At 50.8% G+C, this 27,353-nt stretch overlaps 1 protein-coding gene across 1 annotated transcript in view; it reads right to left on the bottom strand.

Moving 5' to 3' along the window:
- Nucleotides 1-830: 830 nt before the first annotated feature.
- Nucleotides 831-27,353, bottom strand: part of LOC138372432 (uncharacterized) — a 107,686-nt gene continuing 81,163 nt past the window's right edge. The window contains exons 5-6 of the mRNA XM_069337917.1: nt 4,850-5,029; nt 831-4,733 (exon numbers count right to left, since the gene is read on the bottom strand). Coding sequence (XP_069194018.1) covers nt 4,221-4,733; nt 4,850-5,029 — 693 coding nt within the window. The 3' untranslated portion in view covers nt 831-4,220. The remainder of the gene's footprint in view (nt 4,734-4,849; nt 5,030-27,353) is intronic.

The following is a 27,353-nucleotide window of genomic DNA, read 5'->3' as shown; positions in this document are numbered from 1 at the left end:
GGGAAATTACACAGTATACATGACAGTAATACATCCGAGACATAAATTTATACATTCTCCATCATAGTTCACATAATATTTCCTATACAGCATTATGTAGCATTCCATAATATAAGTTTCAAGCTACATGATATTAGGCTACTGTTAATCACTACACTTCACATATATATCCACAAATACATGGCAAGGACTTATGGTACAGATATGTAATATACATAGATATATGTGGAATACATTGGCAATACACATTTAATACTAGTGTGTTGTCAAAAACAGAATAACTACATAAATTAATATTCGTGATACTAGGCTAATCAGCCAAGACATCACTATACAGTTTGAGCACATCATACACCAGCTACAGTATGATCATACTGGTGTATGTGTGGTCATAACACCACCTCACACCCATATGGTAATATCACAACACACCATGGACTAGTATGGTAATACCACAACACACCATGGTCCAGTATGGTAATATCACAACACACCATGGTCCAGTATGGTAATATTACAACACACCATGGTCCAGTACGGTAATATCACAACACACCATGGTCCAGTATGGTAATATCACAACACACCATGGTCCAGTATGGTAATATCACAACACACCATGGTCCAGTATGGTAATATCACAACACACCATGGACCAGTATGGTAATACCACAACACACCATGGACCAGTATGGTAATATCACAACACACCATGGTCCAGTATGGTAATATCACAACACACCATGGTCCAGTATGGTAATATCACAACACACCATGGACCAGTATGGTAATATCACAACACACCATGGACCAGTATGGTAATATCGCAACACACCATGGTCCAGTATGGTAATATCACAACACACCATGGACCTGTATGGTAATATCACAACACACCATGGTCCAGTATGGTAATATCACAACACACCATGGACCTGTATGGTAATATGACAACACACCTGAGTGATTGTGAGGTGATGGTGATATAGCAGTGATAGTAATTTAATAAAGATAGCGTGATAGTGATACTGAGGTGGTTATATGACAGCGATAGTGAGGTGATGGTAATATAGCTGTGATAGTATAGTGGTGATACAGCAGTGATACTGAGGTGATAGTGATATGACAGTGATGGTGAGGTGATGGTGATATAGCAGTGATGGTGCAGCAGTGGTGCTGTAACAGTGATAGTGATATATTAGTAAATGTAAGGAGGAAATCTATCAGTGAGGTGATAATGCAGAGAAAGTGAAATGATGTTGGTGTAGCAGTGAGAGTGTTATGTGATAGTGAGCTATTGGTGATATAACAGTGACCACAGCTGTCATATAGTGACACCAACAATTTGTTACTCAACAGGGTCAGTATATGACCCCAAGTGTGGGGCCTGAGGTGATGGTGATATATAGAGGTGATAGTGAAGCTATAGTGATACAGCAATGATAGGTTACAGTACTGGGAAGATAAAGCACTGATGGTGATACAGCCGTGATTGTCAGGTATATGATACCAAAGTATAAATACCAAAGTGTTAAATACCAAAGATAGTGAAGTTATGATGATATAGTGATAAAGGCGTGTCCTTATATTACATTGTCATCAAAACACGCAGTCCATGGTGATGCAGGAGTGATAGTGATGGTAATGGTACAGTGAACTAGAGTGGCAGCACAACACCACAGTAGTGATAGTGATGGTACAGTGAACTAGAGTGGCAGCACAACACCACAGTAGTGATGGTGGTGGAGGTACAGTGAACTAGAGTGGCAGTACAACACCACAGTTGTGATGGAGGTGGTACAGTGAACTAGAGTGGCAGCACAACACCACTGTAGTGATGGTGGTGGTACAGTGAACTAGAGTGGCAGCACAACACCACAGTAGTGATAGTACAGTGAACTAGAGTGGCAGTACAACACCACAGTTGTGATGGAGGTGGTACAGTGAACTAGAGTGGCAGGACAACAACACAGTAGTGATGGTGGTGGTACAGTGAACTAGAGTGGCAGCACAACATCACAGTAGTGATGGTGGTGGTACAGTGAACTAGAGTGGCAGCACAACACCACAGTAGTGATGGTGGTGGAGGTACAGTGAAGTAGAGTGGCAACACAACACCACAGTAGTAATGGTAGAGTGAACTATAGTGGCAGCACAACACCACAGTAGTGATGGTGATAGTGATGGTACAGTGAACTAGAGTGGCAGTACAACACCACAGTAGTGATGGAGGTGGTACAGTGAACTAGAGTGGCAGCACAACACCACAGTAGTGATAGTGAAGGTACAGTGAACTAGAGTGGCAGCACAACACCACAGTAGTGATAGTGATGGTACAGTGAACTAGAGTGGCAGCACAACACCACAGTAGTGATGGTGGTGGAGGTACAGTGAACTAGAGTGGCAACACAACACCACAGTAGTGATGGTACAGTGAACTATAGTGGCAGCACAACACCACAGTAGTGATGGTGATAGTGATGGTACAGTGAACTAGAGTGGCAGTACAACACCACAGTTGTGATGGAGGTGGTACAGTGAACTAGAGTGGCAGCACAACACCACTGTAGTGATGGTGGTGGTACAGTGAACTAGAGTGGCAGCACAACACCACAGTAGTGATGGTGGTGGTACAGTGAACTAGAGTGGCAGCACAACACCACAGTAGTGATAGTGATGGTACAGTGAACTAGAGTGGCAGCACAACACCACAGTAGTGATGGTGGTGGTACAGTGAACTAGAGTGGCAGCACAACACCACAGTAGTGATAGTGATGGTACAGTGAACTAGAGTGGCAGCACAACACCACAGTAGTGATGGAGGTGGTACAGTGAACTAGAGTGGCAGCACAACACCACAGTAGTGATAGTGATGGTACAGTGAACTAGAGTGGCAGCACAACACCACAGAAGTGATGGTGGTGGTACAGTGAACTAGAGTGGCAGCACAACACCACAGTAGTGATGGTGATGGTACAGTGAACTAGAGTGGCAGCACAACACCACAGTAGTGATGGTGGTGGTACAGTGAACTAGAGTGGCAGCACAACACCACAGTAGTGATGGTGATGGTACAGTGAACTAGAGTGGCAGCACAACACCACAGTAGTGATGGTGGTGGTACAGTGAACTAGAGTGGCAGCACAACACCACAGTAGTGATGGTACAGTGAACTAGAGAGGCAGCACAACACCACAGTAGTGGTGATAGTGAACTAGAGTGGCAGCACAACACCACAGTAGTGATGGTACAGTGAACTAGAGAGGCAGCACAACACCACAGTAGTGATGGTACAGTGAACTAGAGTGGCAGCACAACACCACAGTAGTGATGGTACAGTGAACTAGAGTGGCTGCACAACACCACAGTAGTGATGGTACAGTGAACTAGAGTGGCAGTACAACACCACAGTAGTGATAGTGGTGGTACAGTGAACTAGAGTGGCAGCACAACACCACAGTAGTGATGGTGGTGGTACAGTGAACTAGAGTGGCAGCACAACACCACAGTAGTGGTGGTGATGGTACAGTGAACTAGAGTGGCAGCACAACACCACAGTAGTGATGGTGATGGTACAGTGAACTAGAGTGGCAGTACAGCACCACAGTAGTGGTGGTACAGTGAACTAGAGTGGCAGCACAACACCACAGTAGTGGTGATAGTGAACTAGAGTGGCAGCACAACACCACAGTAGTGATGGTGATGGTACAGTGAACTAGAGTGGCAGCACAACACCACAGTAGTGATGGTGGTGGTACAGTGAACTAGAGTGGCAGCACAACACCACAGTAGTGATGGTGGTGGTACAGTGAACTAGAGTGGCAGCACAACATCACAGTAGTGATGGTGGTGGTACAGTGAACTAGAGTGGCAGCACAACACCACAGTAGTGATGGTGGTGGTACAGTGAACTAGAGTGGCAGCACAACACCACAGTAGTGATGGTGGTGGTACAGTGAACTAGAGTGGCAGCACAACACCACAGTAGTGATGGTGATGGTACAGTGAACTAGAGTGGCAGCACAACACCACAGTAGTGATGGTGGTGGTACAGTGAACTAGAGTGGCAGCACAACACCACAGTAGTGATGGTGATGGTACAGTGAACTAGAGTGGCAGTACAGTGAACTAGAGTGGCAGCACAACACCACAGTAGTGATGGTGATGGTACAGTGAACTAGAGTGGCAGTACAGTACCACAGTAGTGGTGGTACAGTGAACTAGAGTGGCAGCACAACACCACAGTCCACCACAGTCACCTCCGTAATGTCACTGTGGTTGACTGCTGCCCTCACCACATCCAGGCCGCTCACCACATCACCGAAGACACGTGGCCACCGGTGACCACCCTGGAGGTCCCTGGTGGTGATGATGAACAGGGCACCTCTGGGACTCTCCAGATCATCGCAGCACAACACAGCTCCTGCCCGGTCTGACTTCCGGTACTTCCCCTGGAGGTCAGGCAGCAATGGGGCTCCTCCCTTACCATCATTACTCTCGTAGTCTCCACCCACCACATACTCATCAGGCTGACCCTTGTGCCACACCTGCAACAGTTTAGTGTTGCGGTAGGTGTGGCCCCGCTGGCCCGTACACAACAACACAAACTGTCTGGCCAGCGGAGTGTCAGGGGTCAGCCGGATGGTGACCCGCCCTCTTGTTGACCCCGCCCACCCGAGGTCAAGGAACGCCAGGGTGCAGGAGGGCTCCAGCACGCCCACAACCTCACTCTCCTGCAGAAAATGAAATAAATCATGCTGATAACTGTACAACAAAATGTTATCATATTAGTTATGATAACTCAGTAAATCAGTAATGTCAGTAAGACTAGTGGCTGTAATAAAGTCACCTGGAGGGTGTGGGCGTGGGCGGGCGTGGGCTGACGCAGGAGTGGGTGGAGGTACAGCTGTCCGTCTTGTAGAGTTATCCTGGCGGAGCGGCGGCCATCTTGGTCTTCCTGGACGGCCACCACCCGGCCAGCCTCCACCAGCCTCTTGACGGGCTCCCTCATCCTGCGGAGGTCCTCAACCTGTGGACAGTGTCAGCCCCATTATGACCTGTGGACAGTGTCAGCCCCATTATCACCTGTGGTCAGTGTCAGCCCCATTATCACCTGTGGTCAGTGTCAGCCCCATTATCACCTGTGGTCAGTGTCAGCCCCATTATCACCTGTGGTCAGTGTCAGCCCCATTATCACCTGTGATCAGTGTCAGCCCCATTATTACCTGTGGACAGTGTCAGCCCCATTATCACCTGTGGTCAGTGTCAGCCCCATTATCACCTGTGGTCAGTGTCAGCCCCATTATCACCTGTGGTCAGTGTCAGCCCCATTATTACCTGTGGACAGTGTCAGCCCCATTATCACCTGTGGTCAGTGTCAGCCCCATTATCACCTGTAGTCAGTGTCAGCCCCATTATCACCTGTGGTCAGTGTCAGCCCCATTATCACCTGTGGACAGTGTCAGCCCCATTATCACCTGTGGTCAGTGACAGCCCCATTATCACCTGTGGTCAGTGTAAGCCCCATTATTACCTGTGGACAGTCAGCCCTATTATCACTTGTGGTCAGTGTCAGCCCCATTATCACCTGTGGACAGCGTCAGCCCCATTATCACCTGTGGTCAGTGTCAGCCCCATTATCACCTGTGGTCAGTGTCAGCCCCATTATCACCAGTGGGCAGTGTCAGCCCCATTATCACTTGTGGACAGTGTCAGCTCCATTATCACCTGTGGACAGTGTCAGCCCCATTATCACCTGTGGTCAGTGTCAGCCCCATTATCACCAGTGGGCAGAGTCAGCCCCATTATCACATGTGGGCAGTGTCAGCCCCATTATCACCTGTGATCAGCGTCAGCCCCATTATCACCTGTGGTCAGCGACAGCCCCATTATCACCAGTGGGCAGAGTCAGCCCCATTATCACCTGTGGTTACTGTCAGCCCCATTATCACCTGTGGTCAGTGTCAGCCCCATTATCACCTGTGGTCAGTGACAGCCCCATTATGCTGGACCTGTAGCTCCAGCCCCCCCCCCCCTCTACTGGCAGGGGGTTGGTGCTGGACCTGTAGCTCCAGCCCCCCTCAACTGGAAGGGGGGTTGTGCTGGACCTGTAGCTCCAGCCCCCCTCTACTGGCAGGGGGTTTATGCTGGACCTGTAGCTCCAGCCCCCCTCTACTGGCAAGGGGTTGGTTCTGGATCTGTAGATCTAGCCCTCCTCTACTGGGAAGGGGGGTTGTTGCTAGACCTATAGCTCAAGCCCCCCCTCTACTGGGAAGGGGGGTTGTTGCTAGACCTATAGCTCAAGCCCCCCCTCTACTGGCTGGGGGTTGGTGCTGGACCTGTAGCTCCAGTCCCCCCCCCCCCTCTACTGGCAGGGAGTTGGTGTTGGACCTGTAGCTCCAGCCCCCCTCTACTGGCAGGGGGTTGGTGCTGGACCTGTAGCTCCAGCCCCCCTCTACTGGCAGGGGGGTTGGTGCTGGACCTGTAGCTACAGCCCTCCTCTACTGGCAGGGGGGGGGTGGTCCTGCATCTGTTGCTAAAGCACTCCTCTACTGGCAGGGGGTTGGTGCTGGACCTGTAGCTCCACCCACCCCTCTACTAGCAGGGGGTTGGTGCTGGACCTGTAGCTCTAGCTCCCCTCTATTGGCAGGGGGTTGGCCCTGAATCTGTAGCTCCAGCCCCCTCTACTGGCAGGGGGTTGAAGCTGGACCTGTAGCTCCAGCCCCCTCTACTGGCATGGGGCTGGTCCTGGACCTGTAGCTCCAGGCCCCCCCCCTCTACAGGCAGGGGGTTGGTGCTGAACCTGTAGCTCCAGCCTCCCCCTCTACTGGCAGGGAATTGGTGCTGAACCAGTACCTCCAGCCCACCTCTACCGGCAGGGGGGAAGGGGGTTGGAGCTGGACCCGTAGCTCCAGCCTTCCCCCTCTACTGGCAGGGGGTTGGAGCTGGACCCGTAGCTCCAGCCCCCCCCCCTCTACTGGCAGGGGGTTGGAGCTGGACCTGTAGCTCCAGCCCCCCCCCCCTCTACTGGCAGGGGGTTGGTGCTGGACCTGTAGCTCCAGCCTCCCCCCTCTACTGGCAGGGGGTTGGAGCTGGACCTGTAGCTCCAGCCCCCCCCCTCTACTGGCAGGGGGTTGGTGCTGGACCTGTAGCTCCAGCCCCCTCTACTGGCAGGGGAATGGTGCTGGACTTGTAGCTCCAGCCCCCTTCTACTGGCAGGAGGTTGGTGCTGGACCTGTAGATCCAGCCCTCCTCTACTGGCAGGGGGTTGGTGCTGGACCTGTAGCTCTAGCTCCCCTCTACTGGCAGGAGGTTGGCCCTGAATCTGTAGCTCCAGCCCCCTCTACTGGCAGGGGGTTGATGCTGGACCTGTAGCTCCAGCCCCCCTCTACTGGCAGGAGGTTGGTGCTGGACCTGTAGATCCAGCCCCCCTCTACTAGCAGGGGGTTGGTGCTGGACCTGTAGCTCTAGCTCCCCTCTACTGGCAGGGGGTTGGCCCTGAATCTGTAGCTCCAGCCCCCTCTCCTGGCAGGGGATTCCTGCTGGACCTGTAAGTAAGTAAGTAATTATCAAAAGAAGGCACCAAACCGGGAAGGCTATGTAGCACCATCAAAGACGCAAAATAATCAGAGGGCGCTAAATATCACCAAGGATGCCAATACGAGAACAAAAACGCATAAGGCGAACGATATCAAAAGTATCCGAGTCACCAAGAATTCTATCGAGGGACAGGTGACCGCGAGGGGTGGTCGGAAAGCAAGACATACGCTCGTCCTGGAAGTCAGGACATTCAAGAAGGACATGCACGACCGTAAGAGGGACAATGCAACTAGGACAATAAGGAGCAGGGCGGCGCTCCATCAAGTGACCATGGGTTAAGCGAGTATGGCCAATACGCAACCTCGCCAGAGCTGTTTCCCACCGCCGGTTACGGTGGAAGGAGGACTGCCACGAGGAAACACAACATTTAAGAGTACGTAGCTTGTTACCAGTAACAGACAACCAAGAAGCCTGCCAACGGGTAAGGACTGAGGAATGGATAACCAGGTAAAAGTCGGAATACGGAATGCCCTTACGAGAGATGGGACAAGAGCGGACAGCTTCCTTGGCGGCAGCATCCGCACGCTCATTTAAAGACACACCAATATGGCTGGGAACCCAACAAAACTCAACCGACTTAAATTTACTGTGAACGAGAAACAGCCAATGCTGGATCTCGACAACCACTGGATGAACCGGATTAAAGGACCCGAGAGCCATGAGGGCACTACGAGAGTCAACAACAACTACAAAGGAAGACTGACAACGAGAAAGTAGGAGACGAAGAGCATAGAGAATAGCATAAAGTTCCGCTGTAAAGATGCTAGTCTCCGGAGGCAAGCGACACATATAAGTGGGATCAGGAAAAACAACAGAGTAGCCAACACCGTCCGCAGACTTAGACCCATCGGTGAAGACAGAAACGGAGCGGGAGTGAGAAGAAAAGTGCTCGAGGAAAAGGCGTTTTAGAACCGTAGGAGGGGGTAAAAGCTTTAGTGATACGGGTCAAGGATGTACAAAACCGCGGAAGAGGGACCCTCCACGGGGGCAAAGAAGGAACAACACGAGGAGAAACATCAGAAATACGAACGGAAAGAGAATCCTGCAGGCGAGATAACCGGACAGAAAGAGGGAGGTGGTGAAGAGGAACGGGAACCGCAGGAGGGGTAAAAGTTAAAGCAGGACAGAGGCGAGAGGAAGGATGTTGCAAGGACCGCGCAAGATAGCGAAGACAGTAGCGATCACGGCGGTCCTGGAGAGACAGGAAGCCAGTGTCAACATACAAGCTAAGGACGGGAGTCGAACGAAAGGCACCAGAACTGAGGCGCAACCCAGTATGGTGCAAAGCATCAAGACGGCGAAGAGTAGAAGGAGAAGCAGACGAGTAAGCAGGGCAACCATAATCGAGCTTAGACAGGACGAGAGAGGAATGTAAAGCAAGGAGAGTGCGCCTATCTGCCCCCCAAGAAGTATGGGACAAGACCCGAAGGAGGGTAAGGGCCTTAGAGCACTCAACACGGAGGTAAGAGATATGGGGAGACCAAGACAAACGAGTGTCAAGGAATAACCCCAAAAGCTTCGTGGAATCTTTGTATTCAAGGGGATGACCATAAAGTGACAAAGAGGGACGAAGAACAACCCGTTTCCGCGTAAATGTCATGGCACAAGTCTTAGAAGTAGAGAACTTGAAGCCATGATCAGTGGCCCAAGACGACACGGCATCAATTGCAAGTTGAAGCCGGCGTTGAAGGAGAGGCGAATCATCACCCTGACAACAAAGGGTAAGATCATCGACATAGAGAGCGGAGAAGACACCAGAAGGAAGAGAGGAAAGAAGACCATTGAGGGCAACCAGAAAAAGAGTAGTGCTCAGAACACTACCCTGGGGCACACCTTCGTATTGCTGAAAAGAGGGAGAGAGAGCGGTACCAAGGCGCACCCGAAAGGAACGACGAGAGAGGAAGCTGCGGAGAAAGAGAGGGAGATGACCACGAAGGCCAAAAGAATGAAGTTGAGATAGGATACGATAACGCCAAGTGGTGTCATAAGCTTTTTCCAGGTCAAAAAGGACGGCAACAACGGAGGTCTTCGCAGCAAAAGCAGTACGAATATAGACCTCCAAGTTCACCAGGACATCTGTCATGCTGCGGCACTTGCGGAAACCAAATTGAGAAGGGGAGAGGAGGTGATGGTGTTCCAGGAACCACATCAGACGAACGTTAACCATACGTTCAAAGAGTTTGCAGACACAACTTGTGAGAGCAATAGGCGAAAGTCCTTAGGGTAAGTACCCAGAGACCCCGGTTTGCGAACAGGGAGGACAACGGCATCGAGCCAGTCCTCAGGGACTGACGACGACTCCCAGATCCGATTATACAGACTCAGTAAATACTGAGACGCGCTCGGAGGAAGATGGCGAAGAATCTCATAATGAATACCATCGGAGCCCGCCGCCGTAGAACCGCAGAGGGCCAGGGCAGAACGAAGTTCAGAGAGAGAGAAGGGATCATTATAGGGAAGCTGAAGATGAGTGCAGAAATCTAAAGGACGAGACTCAAGGACAGGTTTACGAAGAAGGAAAGATTGGGGAAGATGAAGACCAGAGCTAACAGAAGAAAAGTGGGAACCCAGTTCGGAAGCGACCTGCAACGGGTCCGCCACAAGAGTATCATGGAGGTGAAGGACCGGTGAAACATCGGGAACGAACTTACCCGCTATCTTGCGGATACGCTTCCAGATCCGGGCCAGAGGGGTTTCGGACGTAATTGTTGAGACATAAGATGCCCAACATTCACGTTTAGCCGTACGGATGGCCCTACGGGCCACCGCACTCGCTTTCCGAAAGAAAAGAAAAGAATCGGTCGTCTGCCTACGGCGGTGCCTCTTCCAGGCTGCACGCTTACAGCGGACAGCCCGAGCACAGTCCGCAATCCACCAGGGAACGCACTTCCGTGGACCCCGAGAGGAAGACCGAGGAATAGAGCGGAGGGCAGCGTTGAAGACAGTGTCATGAAAAAGGAGGAGAGCGCGAGAGAGAGGCAGAAGGGAGAGGTCAGAGAGAGCAGCACTGAGGGTAAATAGGGTCCAGTCTGCCTTAGCAAACTGCCACCTAGGGAAAGAGAGGGAAGGGCGAAAAGAGAAAAAGGAAACAAGGATGGGGAAATGATCACTTCCATGGAGGTCATCAAGAACCTGCCACGTGAAATCTAAGTAAAGGGAAGAAGAGCAGAGAGAAAGATCAAGACAAGAAAGGGTGCGAGTCCGAGAGTCCAAATGAGTGGGCTCACCAGAATTCAGAAGAGACAGGGAAGAAGATAGGAGAAACGGCTCAAGGAGGCGACCCCGGGTATTCGTCAGAACGTCACCCCAAAGAGAATGACTACAATTGAAGTCACCCAGCAGGAGCACAGGCTCCGGCAAGGAGTCTAGGAGGTGTTTCAAATCAGGAAGAGAGAGCGGGACACTCGGGGGGAGATAAATGGAACAAACTGTGTACCATTTGCCCACAAAGATACGAGCAGCAGAACAATGGAGAGGCGAAGGAAAAAGTAAAGGAACAAAGGGAACATCTGCACGAATCAAGAGAGCAGAAGAATTAGAAGCCCCAGCAACGGCTGGGGGGGGGGGGGGAGAGAAAGGAATAGCCACGAAAACGACCAGGACGAGCACCAAGCATTGGCTCCTGGAGACAGACACAAAGGGGCGAAAACCGCGAAAACCGCGAAATCAGAAGTTGGAGTTCGAGGAAATTGGCGTAATAACCTCGAACGTTCCATTGAAGAATGGACAACGACGAGAAGAGAAAGGACAAAAACAGAGAACAAGGAAGAAACAAAGGCGAAAGAGCAACAGAGCACGTTAAAGAATATCAGGGTCAGGATCAGGGTCAGCAAAGTCAGGGTTAGGGGGCATGGGTAAACTGAGCAAAGACGGAGGGAAGGAAACGGGAGAACAGATCAGAGGTGGGCGGGCGGGGTCCGGAGGAGGAGGAAGAGGAGGAGACAACGGAGAGGAGCAGTCAAGGACAGCAGTAGGAAGAGGGGGAGTAGAAAGAGGGGAGCGCACCCCAGCAAGAGCAGCAACCGAAAGGGAAGCAGGAGCCAAAGAAACCTCCATAGCAGGAACAGGGGGCGCAACCACTGAAACGGGAGGGGAAGGAGCAACAGAGCCAGAAGTAGGAGCTAAGGAAGAAAGCGAAGCCTTCTTACCCGCTGGGGAAGAGGAAGGAGAGGAGCCAGGCTTACGCTTCTGACTTAAAGAGACTGGTGTCCCAGCAACTACGTACCGGGCAACAGATTCCAGTGTCTCAACAGGAGAAGCCGAACGAGAGCACACACGACGGCCGTTAGGAGAGCGATGGACATCCGCCTGCACCGACAGGCGGCGGGGAGAGCCGATAGATGGAGGAAGAGGATGGGAAGGAGGATCGGAGGGAGATGAGGAAGAAGACACAGGAGACATGACAGACCGGGCTGAAAGAAGGGGAACCCCAGACAGAGAACCAGGAGGGGGACCCCTCGGGAAAGAACTCAAAGGAACAGAGGAGGGGGCAGTGGGCGTATCAGGGTCCAAGGCCCGGAAACGGTTGAGAGTCTGAGGAAGGGGGGAAGGACGAGGAGAGGAAGAGCGCAACACGCGAGCATAAGAGATGTTAGTATAAGGCGGGAGCCGGCGAACCTGGCACCTCGCCTCAGGAAAAGACAAACGCTCCCGGTGCTTCAGGTTAAGGACGGCCGCCTCAAGCTTGTAATGGACACAGGCACGGGAGAACGTAGGATGGGCCTCACCGCAGTTGAGGCAGCGAGCTTGGGGAGAAGTGCACTCCGACTTAGAGTGACCTTCACTCCCACACAAAGGACAGAGAGAGACAGTCCCAGAGCAGCGGAGGGCACCATGCCCAAACCTCCAGCACTTATTACAAAGTCTAGGAGAAGGAATATACTCCTGGACAGAGCACCGAGCACCAGCAAGAATGACAGGATGGAAGGGTCCTACCATCAAAGGTGATCTTCACAACGCGAAGGGGTCGACGGCGACGACCACGAGGGGGACGAGTAAACGAGTCAACCTGGAGGACAGAATGACCTTGGGCATCAAGGATATGCCGAATATCATCGTGGCAATCCTGCAGATTCCGAACACCGGTTGCAACATGGGGTGGGAGGAGAATAGTGCCAACACTGGAATTCATCTGAACGTTCTTGGAAACCCGAACAGGGATCTCGCCAAGGCAAGATAAGGCAGCCAAGCGGGAAGCCGCATCCTGAGGAGCAGCAGCAACGACACGTGTACCGAGACGAGTGGGGTTGAAAGTAACACACGCATCCACGGAATCTACAAGATGCCGATGGAGGGAGAAATCGTCAGGAGGCGCAGAATCAAGAGGGAGGAGATCAAAGTATTTGGCCCATGAAGCAGGACCAAACAAGGCCTGATACGCATCAGCACGGGAAGGAATCGAGCGAGTGCGGTTGGGGCGCGAACGGCGTTGAGAACCCCTAGAGAGAGAGGGGTCAAAAGGCGCAGTAGTCACAACGAAAGACTTAGCCACACCAGGGGACGAAGTGGTCACCACCGGGGGCTGGAGGCTCGACCCAACCTCAGAGGAGGGAGGGGAGCTGGGGGAAGAAGTCAGGACGGTCAAAGGAGGAGCAAGGTCGGGGCCCAACGCAGCGGGAGCTACAGAGCCTGGTCTTCCAATACAGGCCGACTCGGGGGCTTGGTCGCCCACCCCACGAGCCTGAGAGGGTACAACGGAAACATTCAACGACATAGAGACGAAAAGTGACAAATTCATCCACGAATGTGCCCCCATACCCACCACGGAGCCACAATTAGAGGCAGGACACCCAACAGGAAGCTATCGCCGATCATGCCGGGGCCCCCTAGGGGTGCGTCGTGAGTATACGCCCCACAAACGCCACCTTAAGAACCGTCAGTCCGTCGAGATCGGGTTCAGCGACGAAAGGGGGATTGACAATAAAAGGTTCCCCTCGCTCGAGACGTCGGGTACTACAGTTCTACGGGTGCAAGAGTATGCCTCCTCAAGAACCCGGGCGTCAAAATAGAAGAAGTCCAAAGAAATAATCCAAAACAAGCAAAAGGTCGGCAGGAAACGACAAGCAGATAGGAGAAGAGGGGGGAGAAAAACGAAACATAAGGAAAAGGAAAAGCGATCCGGCACAATTGGAGAAGACAGCAGCAGGAGTGCAAGGCCAGAAAAGGACAGAGGACTGCCCAACGGAGCATCACACTCCGGCAGCCGTCCACCAAGCCCCCTCACGACGCCAACGGGCCGGAAGGGGAGGGGGTGCTGGACCTGTAGCTCCAGCCCCTCTACTGGCAGGGGGGTGGTCATGAGTAGTGTAAATGGCCCCATAGACCGTGCGTTTTGGTTTTTCCCACGCACGGTCTATGGGGCCGGACTTTTCTGGAATATTTTCCCACGCACGGTCTATGGGGCCGGGCTTTTCTGGAATATTTTCCCACGCACGGTCTATGGGGCCGGGCTTTTCTGGAATATTTTCCCACGCATGGTCTATGGGGCCGGGCTTTTCTGGAATATTTTCCCACGCACGGTCTATGGGGCCAGGCTTTTCTCAAATATTTTCCCAAGCACGGTCTATTCGGCCGGGCTTTTCTCAAATATTTTCCCAAGCACGGTCTATGGGGCCGGGCTTTTCTCAAATATTTTCCCAAGCACGGTCTATGGGGCCGGGCTTTTCTCAAATATTTTCCCAAGCACGGTCTATGGGGCTGGGCTTTTCTCAAATATTTTCCCGCGCACGGTCTATGGCCCCAGGGTTTTCTCGAATTTTCTTTCATGGCCTGACCCATGCACAGGCATCGTCAATGGTCAATGACGTCACCAGCTAGCCGCTCAGCATTCCTGCACAGGCACGATCAAGGAGATTAAAAAGCCGGTCTATGAGTCGTGTGTTTTGCGATACAACAGTAACCCTGAACATAATGTAAAATACCATCATCCCTAGACTATTTTAAATTTCCTATTTACTTCCAACCATCACCCATTGCATGAAACAAAAGGGGAGCAGCACTGCAAGAAGTTATTTGTGTATTTTTCGAGTTCGTTCCGTTACCTGTATTTACCCAGGTCTTTTCCTAAATTTAAAAAACCAATCCAATTCATTCCTGTTCTGTTTCATGTTGATATGTTTAATAGGTTATTAATATCCCCCTTTACTATGTCCATTCAGTCACACCTCTATCATGTCACCCCATTTCTTCTTCTTCGTCTTTCTAGAGAATGTAATTTGAGCTTTGACAATCTTTCTTGAAGGATCGTTTATTATGCATAGGGCAAAAATAAAATGAAAAAACTGCTATCAGTCGTTTATATGAAAAAACAGAGCCCTGGGCATTGGCGATTTCAATGCGAGTTCAGTAGTGACCCTATCCTTATACACGTCTCACATTCGCTCAAAACATACCTCCCACACCTTACTGTAGCATTTAACAAATAAAAAAAACTCATTCAGTAAAAGCAAGCCTCTCATGTTTTGAAATAAGGCCTTCTGCAGTTACCTTCTTTGTGACGTCATCATCCCTAATACGGCGCGAGGCGGCAACGCGCTAAATGCGGATCCCAGGAGGTTCACACATAAGTGTGAACTCTTAATCTGGCTTAATACCTGAACTGTACTCTGTGCTTCATCAAAGTTGATATACAGCTACAATAGCTCGTATTTTCTCTCATTTCTTATATTTTCTGTTATTCATAAACCCAATCAAACCATCCTAACCTAACCTAACCTAACTTATTATATATAACAAACAAATACATTCTACAGACCAGTTATTGTTGTTGTTTAGTGACATCATGAAAAGCGACCTCAGGTATAGGGATAAGGTATTGCTGGTCATTAGCATATAGGTGTCAAGGTATTACAGCACCAGACTGGTCAACTATGCATGACGTCACCAGACAACCAATGCGACCTTTGGCGTTCTACTGGCATGTGAATTTGATGTTATTATTATTAAAAAAAAATGGCTAGACTATCCATCCCCTACCTAACCTAATCAGAGGTTTAAGAATATACATTTTAGTCAACCAAAACTGTAATCATTATACATTGATAAGTTCAAAATTAATATAGATGCCCAAATGTCGTACAGCAATTTAAGCAGAATCGTACATCTGGCAGCAAGCAAGCTGACCTTATAAGGACCTCCCCCCAGCCCAAAGGACAGTCAAACTCAGGCTTCCTGTGCTAACACTCTGAACTAGCTCCAGTACTTGTTCATTAACGAACTTCGCTGTCTCGTATCTATCAACTCAACCATGTATATTTGTGAACTTTGCAAGGCACCTAAACTAGGACCATTCCACCTGTGCCAGGTGAAATGTGCTGAATGTAAGTAAGTAATTATCAAAAGAAGGCACCAAACCGGGAAGGCTATGTAGCACCATCAAATACGCAAAATAATCAGAGGGCGCTAAATATCACCAAGGATGCCAATACGAGAACAAAAACGCATAAGGCGAACGATATCAAAAGTATCCGAGTCACCAAGAATTCTATCGAGGGACAGGTGACCGCGAGGGGCGGTCGGAAAGCAAGACACACGCTTGTCCTGGAAGTCAGGACATTCAAGCAGGACATGCACGACTGTAAGAGGGACAATGCAACTAGGACAATAAGGAGCAGGGCGGCGCTCCATCAAGTGACCATGGGTTAAGCGAGTATGGCCAATACGCAACCTCGCCAGAGCTGTTTCCCACCGCCAGTTACAGTGGAAGGAGGACTGCCACGAGGAAACACAACATTTAAGAGTACGTAGCTTGTTACCAGTAACAGACAACCAAGAAGCCTGCCAACGGGTAAGGACTGAGGAATGGATAACCGGGTAAAAGTCGGAATACGGAATGCCCTTACGAGAGATGGGACAAGAGCGGACAGCTTCCTTGGCGGCAGCATCCGCACGCTCATTTAAAGACACACCAATATGGCTGGGAACCCAACAAAACTCAACCGACTTAAATTTACTGTGAACGAGAAACAGCCAATGCTGGATCTCGACAACCACTGGATGAACCGGATTAAAGGACCCGAGAGCCATGAGGGCACTACGAGAGTCAACAACAACTACAAAGGAAGACTGACAACGAGAAAGCAGGAGACGAAGAGCATAGAGAATAGCATAAAGTTCCGCTGTAAAGATGCTAGTCTCCGGAGGCAAGCGACACATATAAGTGGGATCAGGAAAAACAACAGAGTAGCCAACACCGTCCGCAGACTTAGACCCATCGGTGAAGACAGAAACGGAGCGGGAGTGAGAAGAAAAGTGCTCGAGGAAAAGGCGTTTTAGAACCGTAGGAGGGGGTAAAAGCTTTAGTGATACGGGTCAAGGATGTACAAAACCGCGGAAGAGGGACCCTCCACGGGGGCAAAGAAGGAACAACACGAGGAGAAACATCAGAAATACGAACGGAAAGAGAATCCTGCAGGCGAGATAACCGGACAGAAAGAGGGAGGTGGTGAAGAGGAACGGGAACCGCAGGAGGGGTAAAAGTTAAAGCAGGACAGAGGCGAGAGGAAGGATGTTGCAAGGACCGCGCAAGATAGCGAAGACAGTAGCGATCACGGCGGTCCTGGAGAGACAGGAAGCCAGTGTCAACATACAAGCTAAGGACGGGAGTCGAACGAAAGGCACCAGAACTGAGGCGCAACCCAGTATGGTGCAAAGCATCAAGACGGCGAAGAGTAGAAGGAGAAGCAGACGAGTAAGCAGGGCAACCATAATCGAGCTTAGACAGGACGAGAGAGGAATGTAAAGCAAGGAGAGTGCGCCTATCTGCCCCCCAAGAAGTATGGGACAAGACCCGAAGGAGGGTAAGGGCCTTAGAGCACTCAACACGGAGGCAAGAGATATGGGGAGACCAAGACAAACGAGTGTCAAGGAATAACCCCAAAAGCTTCGTGGAATCTTTGTATTCAAGGGGATGACCATAAAGTGACAAAGAGGGACGAAGAACAACCCGTTTCCGCGTAAATGTCATGGCACAAGTCTTAGAAGTAGAGAACTTGAAGCCATGATCAGTGGCCCAAGACGACACGGCATCAATTGCAAGTTGAAGCCGGCGTTGAAGGAGAGGCGAATCATCACCCTGACAACAAAGGGTAAGATCATCGACATAGAGAGCGGAGAAGACACCAGAAGGAAGAGAGGAAAGAAGACCATTGAGGGCAACCAGAAAAAGAGTAGTGCTCAGAACACTACCCTGGGGCACACCTTCGTATTGCTGAAAAGAGGGAGAGAGAGCGGTACCAAGGCGCACCCGAAAGGAACGACGAGAGAGGAAGCTGCGGAGAAAGAGAGGGAGATGACCACGAAGGCCAAAAGAATGAAGTTGAGATAGGATACGATAACGCCAAGTGGTGTCATAAGCTTTTTCCAGGTCAAAAAGGACGGCAACAACGGAGGTCTTCGCAGCAAAAGCAGTACGAATATAGACCTCCAAGTTCACCAGGACATCTGTCATGCTGCGGCACTTGCGGAAACCAAATTGAGAAGGGGAGAGGAGGTGATGGTGTTCCAGGAACCACATCAGACGAACGTTAACCATACGTTCAAAGAGTTTGCAGACACAACTTGTGAGAGCAATAGGCGAAAGTCCTTAGGGTAAGTACCCAGAGACCCCGGTTTGCGAACAGGGAGGACAACGGCATCGAGCCAGTCCTCAGGGACTGACGACGACTCCCAGATCCGATTATACAGACTCAGTAAATACTGAGACGCGCTCGGAGGAAGATGGCGAAGAATCTCATAATGAATACCATCGGAGCCCGCCGCCGTAGAACCGCAGAGGGCCAGGGCAGAACGAAGTTCAGAGAGAGAGAAGGGATCATTATAGGGAAGCTGAAGATGAGTGCAGAAATCTAAAGGACGAGACTCAAGGACAGGTTTACGAAGAAGGAAAGATTGGGGAAGATGAAGACCAGAGCTAACAGAAGAAAAGTGGGAACCCAGTTCGGAAGCGACCTGCAACGGGTCCGCCACAAGAGTATCATGGAGGTGAAGGACCGGTGAAACATCGGGAACGAACTTACCCGCTATCTTGCGGATACGCTTCCAGATCCGGGCCAGAGGGGTTTCGGACGTAATTGTTGAGACATAAGATGCCCAACATTCACGTTTAGCCGTACGGATGGCCCTACGGGCCACCGCACTCGCTTTCCGAAAGAAAAGAAAAGAATCGGTCGTCTGCCTACGGCGGTGCCTCTTCCAGGCTGCACGCTTACAGCGGACAGCCCGAGCACAGTCCGCAATCCACCAGGGAACGCACTTCCGTGGACCCCGAGAGGAAGACCGAGGAATAGAGCGGAGGGCAGCGTTGAAGACAGTGTCATGAAAAAGGAGGAGAGCGCGAGAGAGAGGCAGAAGGGAGAGGTCAGAGAGAGCAGCACTGAGGGTAAATAGGGTCCAGTCTGCCTTAGCAAACTGCCACCTAGGGAAAGAGAGGGAAGGGCGAAAAGAGAAAAAGGAAACAAGGATGGGGAAATGATCACTTCCATGGAGGTCATCAAGAACCTGCCACGTGAAATCTAAGTAAAGGGAAGAAGAGCAGAGAGAAAGATCAAGACAAGAAAGGGTGCGAGTCCGAGAGTCCAAATGAGTGGGCTCACCAGAATTCAGAAGAGACAGGGAAGAAGATAGGAGAAACGGCTCAAGGAGGCGACCCCGGGTATTCGTCAGAACGTCACCCCAAAGAGAATGACTACAATTGAAGTCACCCAGCAGGAGCACAGGCTCCGGCAAGGAGTCTAGGAGGTGTTTCAAATCAGGAAGAGAGAGCGGGACACTCGGGGGGAGATAAATGGAACAAACTGTGTACCATTTGCCCACAAAGATACGAGCAGCAGAACAATGGAGAGGCGAAGGAAAAAGTAAAGGAACAAAGGGAACATCTGCACGAATCAAGAGAGCAGAAGAATTAGAAGCCCCAGCAACGGCTGGGGGGGGGGGGGAGAGAAAGGAATAGCCACGAAAACGACCAGGACGAGCACCAAGCATTGGCTCCTGGAGACAGACACAAAGGGGCGAAAACCGCGAAAACCGCGAAATCAGAAGTTGGAGTTCGAGGAAATTGGCGTAATAACCTCGAACGTTCCATTGAAGAATGGACAACGACGAGAAGAGAAAGGACAAAAACAGAGAACAAGGAAGAAACAAAGGCGAAAGAGCAACAGAGCACGTTAAAGAATATCAGGGTCAGGATCAGGGTCAGCAAAGTCAGGGTTAGGGGGCATGGGTAAACTGAGCAAAGACGGAGGGAAGGAAACGGGAGAACAGATCAGAGGTGGGCGGGCGGGGTCCGGAGGAGGAGGAAGAGGAGGAGACAACGGAGAGGAGCAGTCAAGGACAGCAGTAGGAAGAGGGGGAGTAGAAAGAGGGGAGCGCACCCCAGCAAGAGCAGCAACCGAAAGGGAAGCAGGAGCCAAAGAAACCTCCATAGCAGGAACAGGGGGCGCAACCACTGAAACGGGAGGGGAAGGAGCAACAGAGCCAGAAGTAGGAGCTAAGGAAGAAAGCGAAGCCTTCTTACCCGCTGGGGAAGAGGAAGGAGAGGAGCCAGGCTTACGCTTCTGACTTAAAGAGACTGGTGTCCCAGCAACTACGTACCGGGCAACAGATTCCAGTGTCTCAACAGGAGAAGCCGAACGAGAGCACACACGACGGCCGTTAGGAGAGCGATGGACATCCGCCTGCACCGACAGGCGGCGGGGAGAGCCGATAGATGGAGGAAGAGGATGGGAAGGAGGATCGGAGGGAGATGAGGAAGAAGACACAGGAGACATGACAGACCGGGCTGAAAGAAGGGGAACCCCAGACAGAGAACCAGGAGGGGGACCCCTCGGGAAAGAACTCAAAGGAACAGAGGAGGGGGCAGTGGGCGTATCAGGGTCCAAGGCCCGGAAACGGTTGAGAGTCTGAGGAAGGGGGGAAGGACGAGGAGAGGAAGAGCGCAACACGCGAGCATAAGAGATGTTAGTATAAGGCGGGAGCCGGCGAACCTGGCACCTCGCCTCAGGAAAAGACAAACGCTCCCGGTGCTTCAGGTTAAGGACGGCCGCCTCAAGCTTGTAATGGACACAGGCACGGGAGAACGTAGGATGGGCCTCACCGCAGTTGAGGCAGCGAGCTTGGGGAGAAGTGCACTCCGACTTAGAGTGACCTTCACTCCCACACAAAGGACAGAGAGAGACAGTCCCAGAGCAGCGGAGGGCACCATGCCCAAACCTCCAGCACTTATTACAAAGTCTAGGAGAAGGAATATACTCCTGGACAGAGCACCGAGCACCAGCAAGAATGACAGGATGGAAGGGTCCTACCATCAAAGGTGATCTTCACAACGCGAAGGGGTCGACGGCGACGACCACGAGGGGGACGAGTAAACGAGTCAACCTGGAGGACAGAATGACCTTGGGCATCAAGGATATGCCGAATATCATCGTGGCAATCCTGCAGATTCCGAACACCGGTTGCAACATGGGGTGGGAGGAGAATAGTGCCAACACTGGAATTCATCTGAACGTTCTTGGAAACCCGAACAGGGATCTCGCCAAGGCAAGATAAGGCAGCCAAGCGGGAAGCCGCATCCTGAGGAGCAGCAGCAACGACACGTGTACCGAGACGAGTGGGGTTGAAAGTAACACACGCATCCACGGAATCTACAAGATGCCGATGGAGGGAGAAATCGTCAGGAGGCGCAGAATCAAGAGGGAGGAGATCAAAGTATTTGGCCCATGAAGCAGGACCAAACAAGGCCTGATACGCATCAGCACGGGAAGGAATCGAGCGAGTGCGGTTGGGGCGCGAACGGCGTTGAGAACCCCTAGAGAGAGAGGGGTCAAAAGGCGCAGTAGTCACAACGAAAGACTTAGCCACACCAGGGGACGAAGTGGTCACCACCGGGGGCTGGAGGCTCGACCCAACCTCAGAGGAGGGAGGGGAGCTGGGGGAAGAAGTCAGGACGGTCAAAGGAGGAGCAAGGTCGGGGCCCAACGCAGCGGGAGCTACAGAGCCTGGTCTTCCAATACAGGCCGACTCGGGGGCTTGGTCGCCCACCCCACGAGCCTGAGAGGGTACAACGGAAACATTCAACGACATAGAGACGAAAAGTGACAAATTCATCCACGAATGTGCCCCCATACCCACCACGGAGCCACAATTAGAGGCAGGACACCCAACAGGAAGCTATCGCCGATCATGCCGGGGCCCCCTAGGGGTGCGTCGTGAGTATACGCCCCACAAACGCCACCTTAAGAACCGTCAGTCCGTCGAGATCGGGTTCAGCGACGAAAGGGGGATTGACAATAAAAGGTTCCCCTCGCTCGAGACGTCGGGTACTACAGTTCTACGGGTGCAAGAGTATGCCTCCTCAAGAACCCGGGCGTCAAAATAGAAGAAGTCCAAAGAAATAATCCAAAACAAGCAAAAGGTCGGCAGGAAACGACAAGCAGATAGGAGAAGAGGGGGGAGAAAAACGAAACATAAGGAAAAGGAAAAGCGATCCGGCACAATTGGAGAAGACAGCAGCAGGAGTGCAAGGCCAGAAAAGGACAGAGGACTGCCCAACGGAGCATCACACTCCGGCAGCCGTCCACCAAGCCCCCTCACGACGCCAACGGGCCGGAAGGGGAGGGGGTGCTGGACCTGTAGCTCCAGCCCCTCTACTGGCAGGGGGGTGGTCATGAGTAGTGTAAATGGCCCCATAGACCGTGCGTTTTGGTTTTTCCCACGCACGGTCTATGGGGCCGGACTTTTCTGGAATATTTTCCCACGCACGGTCTATGGGGCCGGGCTTTTCTGGAATATTTTCCCACGCACGGTCTATGGGGCCGGGCTTTTCTGGAATATTTTCCCACGCATGGTCTATGGGGCCGGGCTTTTCTGGAATATTTTCCCACGCACGGTCTATGGGGCCAGGCTTTTCTCAAATATTTTCCCAAGCACGGTCTATTCGGCCGGGCTTTTCTCAAATATTTTCCCAAGCACGGTCTATGGGGCCGGGCTTTTCTCAAATATTTTCCCAAGCACGGTCTATGGGGCCGGGCTTTTCTCAAATATTTTCCCAAGCACGGTCTATGGGGCTGGGCTTTTCTCAAATATTTTCCCGCGCACGGTCTATGGCCCCAGGGTTTTCTCGAATTTTCTTTCATGGCCTGACCCATGCACAGGCATCGTCAATGGTCAATGACGTCACCAGCTAGCCGCTCAGCATTCCTGCACAGGCACGATCAAGGAGATTAAAAAGCCGGTCTATGAGTCGTGTGTTTTGCGATACAACAGTAACCCTGAACATAATGTAAAATACCATCATCCCTAGACTATTTTAAATTTCCTATTTACTTCCAACCATCACCCATTGCATGAAACAAAAGGGGAGCAGCACTGCAAGAAGTTATTTGTGTATTTTTCGAGTTCGTTCCGTTACCTGTATTTACCCAGGTCTTTTCCTAAATTTAAAAAACCAATCCAATTCATTCCTGTTCTGTTTCATGTTGATATGTTTAATAGGTTATTAATATCCCCCTTTACTATGTCCATTCAGTCACACCTCTATCATGTCACCCCATTTCTTCTTCTTCGTCTTTCTAGAGAATGTAATTTGAGCTTTGACAATCTTTCTTGAAGGATCGTTTATTATGCATAGGGCAAAAATAAAATGAAAAAACTGCTATCAGTCGTTTATATGAAAAAACAGAGCCCTGGGCATTGGCGATTTCAATGCGAGTTCAGTAGTGACCCTATCCTTATACACGTCTCACATTCGCTCAAAACATACCTCCCACACCTTACTGTAGCATTTAACAAATAAAAAAAACTCATTCAGTAAAAGCAAGCCTCTCATGTTTTGAAATAAGGCCTTCTGCAGTTACCTTCTTTGTGACGTCATCATCCCTAATACGGCGCGAGGCGGCAACGCGCTAAATGCGGATCCCAGGAGGTTCACACATAAGTGTGAACTCTTAATCTGGCTTAATACCTGAACTGTACTCTGTGCTTCATCAAAGTTGATATACAGCTACAATAGCTCGTATTTTCTCTCATTTCTTATATTTTCTGTTATTCATAAACCCAATCAAACCATCCTAACCTAACCTAACCTAACTTATTATATATAACAAACAAATACATTCTACAGACCAGTTATTGTTGTTGTTTAGTGACATCATGAAAAGCGACCTCAGGTATAGGGATAAGGTATTGCTGGTCATTAGCATATAGGTGTCAAGGTATTACAGCACCAGACTGGTCAACTATGCGTGACGTCACCAGACAACCAATGCGACCTTTGGCGTTCTACTGGCATGTGAATTTGATGTTATTATTATTAAAAAAAATGGCTAGACTATCCATCCCCTACCTAACCTAATCAGAGGTTTAAGAATATACATTTTAGTCAACCAAAACTGTAATCATTATACATTGATAAGTTCAAAATTAATATAGATGCCCAAATGTCGTACAGCAATTTAAGCAGAATCGTACATCTGGCAGCAAGCAAGCTGACCTTATAAGGACCTCCCCCCAGCCCAAAGGACAGTCAAACTCAGGCTTCCTGTGCTAACACTCTGAACTAGCTCCAGTACTTGTTCATTAACGAACTTCGCTGTCTCGTATCTATCAACTCAACCATGTATATTTGTGAACTTTGCAAGGCACCTAAACTAGGACCATTCCACCTGTGCCAGGTGAAATGTGCTGAATGTAAGTAAGTAATTATCAAAAGAAGGCACCAAACCGGGAAGGCTATGTAGCACCATCAAATACGCAAAATAATCAGAGGGCGCTAAATATCACCAAGGATGCCAATACGAGAACAAAAACGCATAAGGCGAACGATATCAAAAGTATCCGAGTCACCAAGAATTCTATCGAGGGACAGGTGACCGCGAGGGGCGGTCGGAAAGCAAGACACACGCTTGTCCTGGAAGTCAGGACATTCAAGCAGGACATGCACGACTGTAAGAGGGACAATGCAACTAGGACAATAAGGAGCAGGGCGGCGCTCCATCAAGTGACCATGGGTTAAGCGAGTATGGCCAATACGCAACCTCGCCAGAGCTGTTTCCCACCGCCAGTTACAGTGGAAGGAGGACTGCCACGAGGAAACACAACATTTAAGAGTACGTAGCTTGTTACCAGTAACAGACAACCAAGAAGCCTGCCAACGGGTAAGGACTGAGGAATGGATAACCGGGTAAAAGTCGGAATACGGAATGCCCTTACGAGAGATGGGACAAGAGCGGACAGCTTCCTTGGCGGCAGCATCCGCACGCTCATTTAAAGACACACCAATATGGCTGGGAACCCAACAAAACTCAACCGACTTAAATTTACTGTGAACGAGAAACAGCCAATGCTGGATCTCGACAACCACTGGATGAACCGGATTAAAGGACCCGAGAGCCATGAGGGCACTACGAGAGTCAACAACAACTACAAAGGAAGACTGACAACGAGAAAGCAGGAGACGAAGAGCATAGAGAATAGCATAAAGTTCCGCTGTAAAGATGCTAGTCTCCGGAGGCAAGCGACACATATAAGTGCGATCAGGAAAAACAACAGAGTAGCCAACACCGTCCGCTGACTTAGACCCATCGGTGAAGACAGAAACGGAGCGGGAGTGAGAAGAAAAGTGCTCGAGGAAAAGGCTTTTAGAACCGTAGGAGGGGTAAAAGCTTTAGTGATACGGGTCAAGGATGTACAAAACCGCGGAAGAGGGACCCTCCACGGGGGCAAAGAAGGAACAACACGAGGAGAAACATCAGAAATACGAACGGAAAGAGAATCCTGCAGGCGAGATAACCGGACAGAAAGAGGGAGGTGGTGAAGAGGGACAGGAACCGCAGGAGGGGTAAAAGTTAAAGCACGACAGAGGCGAGAGGAAGGATGTTGCAAGGACCGCGCAAGATAGCGAAGACAGTAGTGATCACGGCGGTCCTGGAGAGACAGGAAGCCAGTGTCAACATACAAGCTAAGGACGGGAGTCGAACGAAAGGCACCAGAACTGAGGCGCAACCCAGTATGGTGCAAAGCATCAAGACGGCGAAGAGTAGAAGGAGAAGCAGACGAGTAAGCAGGGCAACCATAATCGAGCTTAGACAGGACGAGAGAGGAATGTAAAGCAAGGAGAGTGCGCCGATCTGCCCCCCAAGAAGTATGGGACAAGACCCGAAGGAGGGTAAGGGCCTTAGAGCACTCAACACGGAGGTAAGAGATATGGGGAGACCAAGAGAAACGAGTGTCAAGGAATAACCCCAAAAGCTTCGCGGAATCTTTGTATTCAAGGGGATGACCATAAAGTGACAAAGAGGGACGAAGAACAACCCGTTTCCGCGTAAAAGTCATGGCACAAGTCTTAGAAGTAGAGAACTTGAAGCCATGATCAGTGGCCCCAAGACGACACGGCATCAATTGCAAGTTGAAGCCGGCGTTGAAGGAGAGGCGAATCATCACCCTGACAACAAAGGGTAAGATCATCGACATAGAGAGCGGAGAAGACACCAGAAGGAAGAGAGGAAAGAAGACCATTGAGGGCAACCAGAAAAAGAGTAGTGCTCAGAACACTACCCTGGGGCACACCTTATTATTGCTGAAAAGAAGGAGAGAGAGCGGTACCAAGGCGCACCCGAAAGGAACGACGAGAGAGGAAGCCGCGGAGAAAGAGAGGGAGATGACCACGAAGGCCAAAAGAATGAAGTTGAGATAGGATATGATAACGCCAAGTGGTGTCGTAAGAATTTTCCAGGTCAAAAAGGACGGCAACAACGGAGGTCTTCGCAGCAAAAGCAGTACGAATATAGACCTCCAAGTTCACCAGGACATCTGTCATGCTGCGGCACTTGCGAAAACCAAATTGAGAAGGGAAGAGGAGGTGATGGTGTTCCAGGAACCACATCAGACGAACGTTAACCATACGTTCAAAGAGTTTGCAGACACAACTTGTGAGAGCAATAGGGCGAAAGTCCTTAGGGGAAGTACCCAGAGACCCCGGTTTGCGAACAGGGAGGACAATGGCATCGAGCCAGTCCTCAGGGACTGACGACGACTCCCAGATCCGATTATACAGACTCAGTAAATACTGAGACGTGCTCGGAGGGAGATGGCGAAGCATCTCATAATGGATACCATCGGAGCCCGCCGCCGTAGAACCGCAGAGGGCCAGGGCAGAACGAAGTTCAGAGAGAGAGAAGGGATCATTATATGGAAGCTGAAGATGAGTGCAGAAATCTAAAGGACGAGACTCAAGGACAGGTTTACGAAGAAGGAAAGATTGGGGAAGATGAAGACCAGAGCTAACAGAAGAAAAGTGGGAACCCAGTTCGGAAGCGACCTGCAACGGGTCCGCCACAAGAGTATCATGGAGGTGAAGGACCGGTGAAACATCGGGAACGAACTTACCCGCTATCTTGCAGATACGCTTCCAGATCTGGGCCAGTGGGGTTTCGGACGTAATTGTTGAGACATAAGATGCCCAACATTCACGTTTAGCCGTACGGATGGCCCTACGGGCCACCGCACTCGCTTTCCGAAAGAAAAGAAAAGAATCGGTCGTCTGCCTACGGCGGTGCCTCTTCCAGGCTGCACGCTTACAGCGGACAGCCCGAGCACAGTCCGCATTCCACCAGGAAACGCACTTCCGTGGACCCCGAGAGGAAGAGCGAGGAATAGAGCGGAGGGCAGCGTTGAAGACAGTGTCATGAAAAAGGAGGAGAGCGCGAGAGAGAGGCAGAAGGGAGAGGTCAGAGAGAGCAGCACTGAGGGTAAATAGGGTCCAG

The sequence above is a fragment of the Procambarus clarkii genome, chromosome 38 (genome assembly GCF_040958095.1).
Source record: "Procambarus clarkii isolate CNS0578487 chromosome 38, FALCON_Pclarkii_2.0, whole genome shotgun sequence".
Lineage (NCBI taxonomy): Eukaryota > Metazoa > Arthropoda > Malacostraca > Decapoda > Cambaridae > Procambarus > Procambarus clarkii.
The sequence above is the reverse complement of the archived record's forward strand: the minus strand, read 5'-3'. Positions and strand labels throughout refer to the sequence as shown.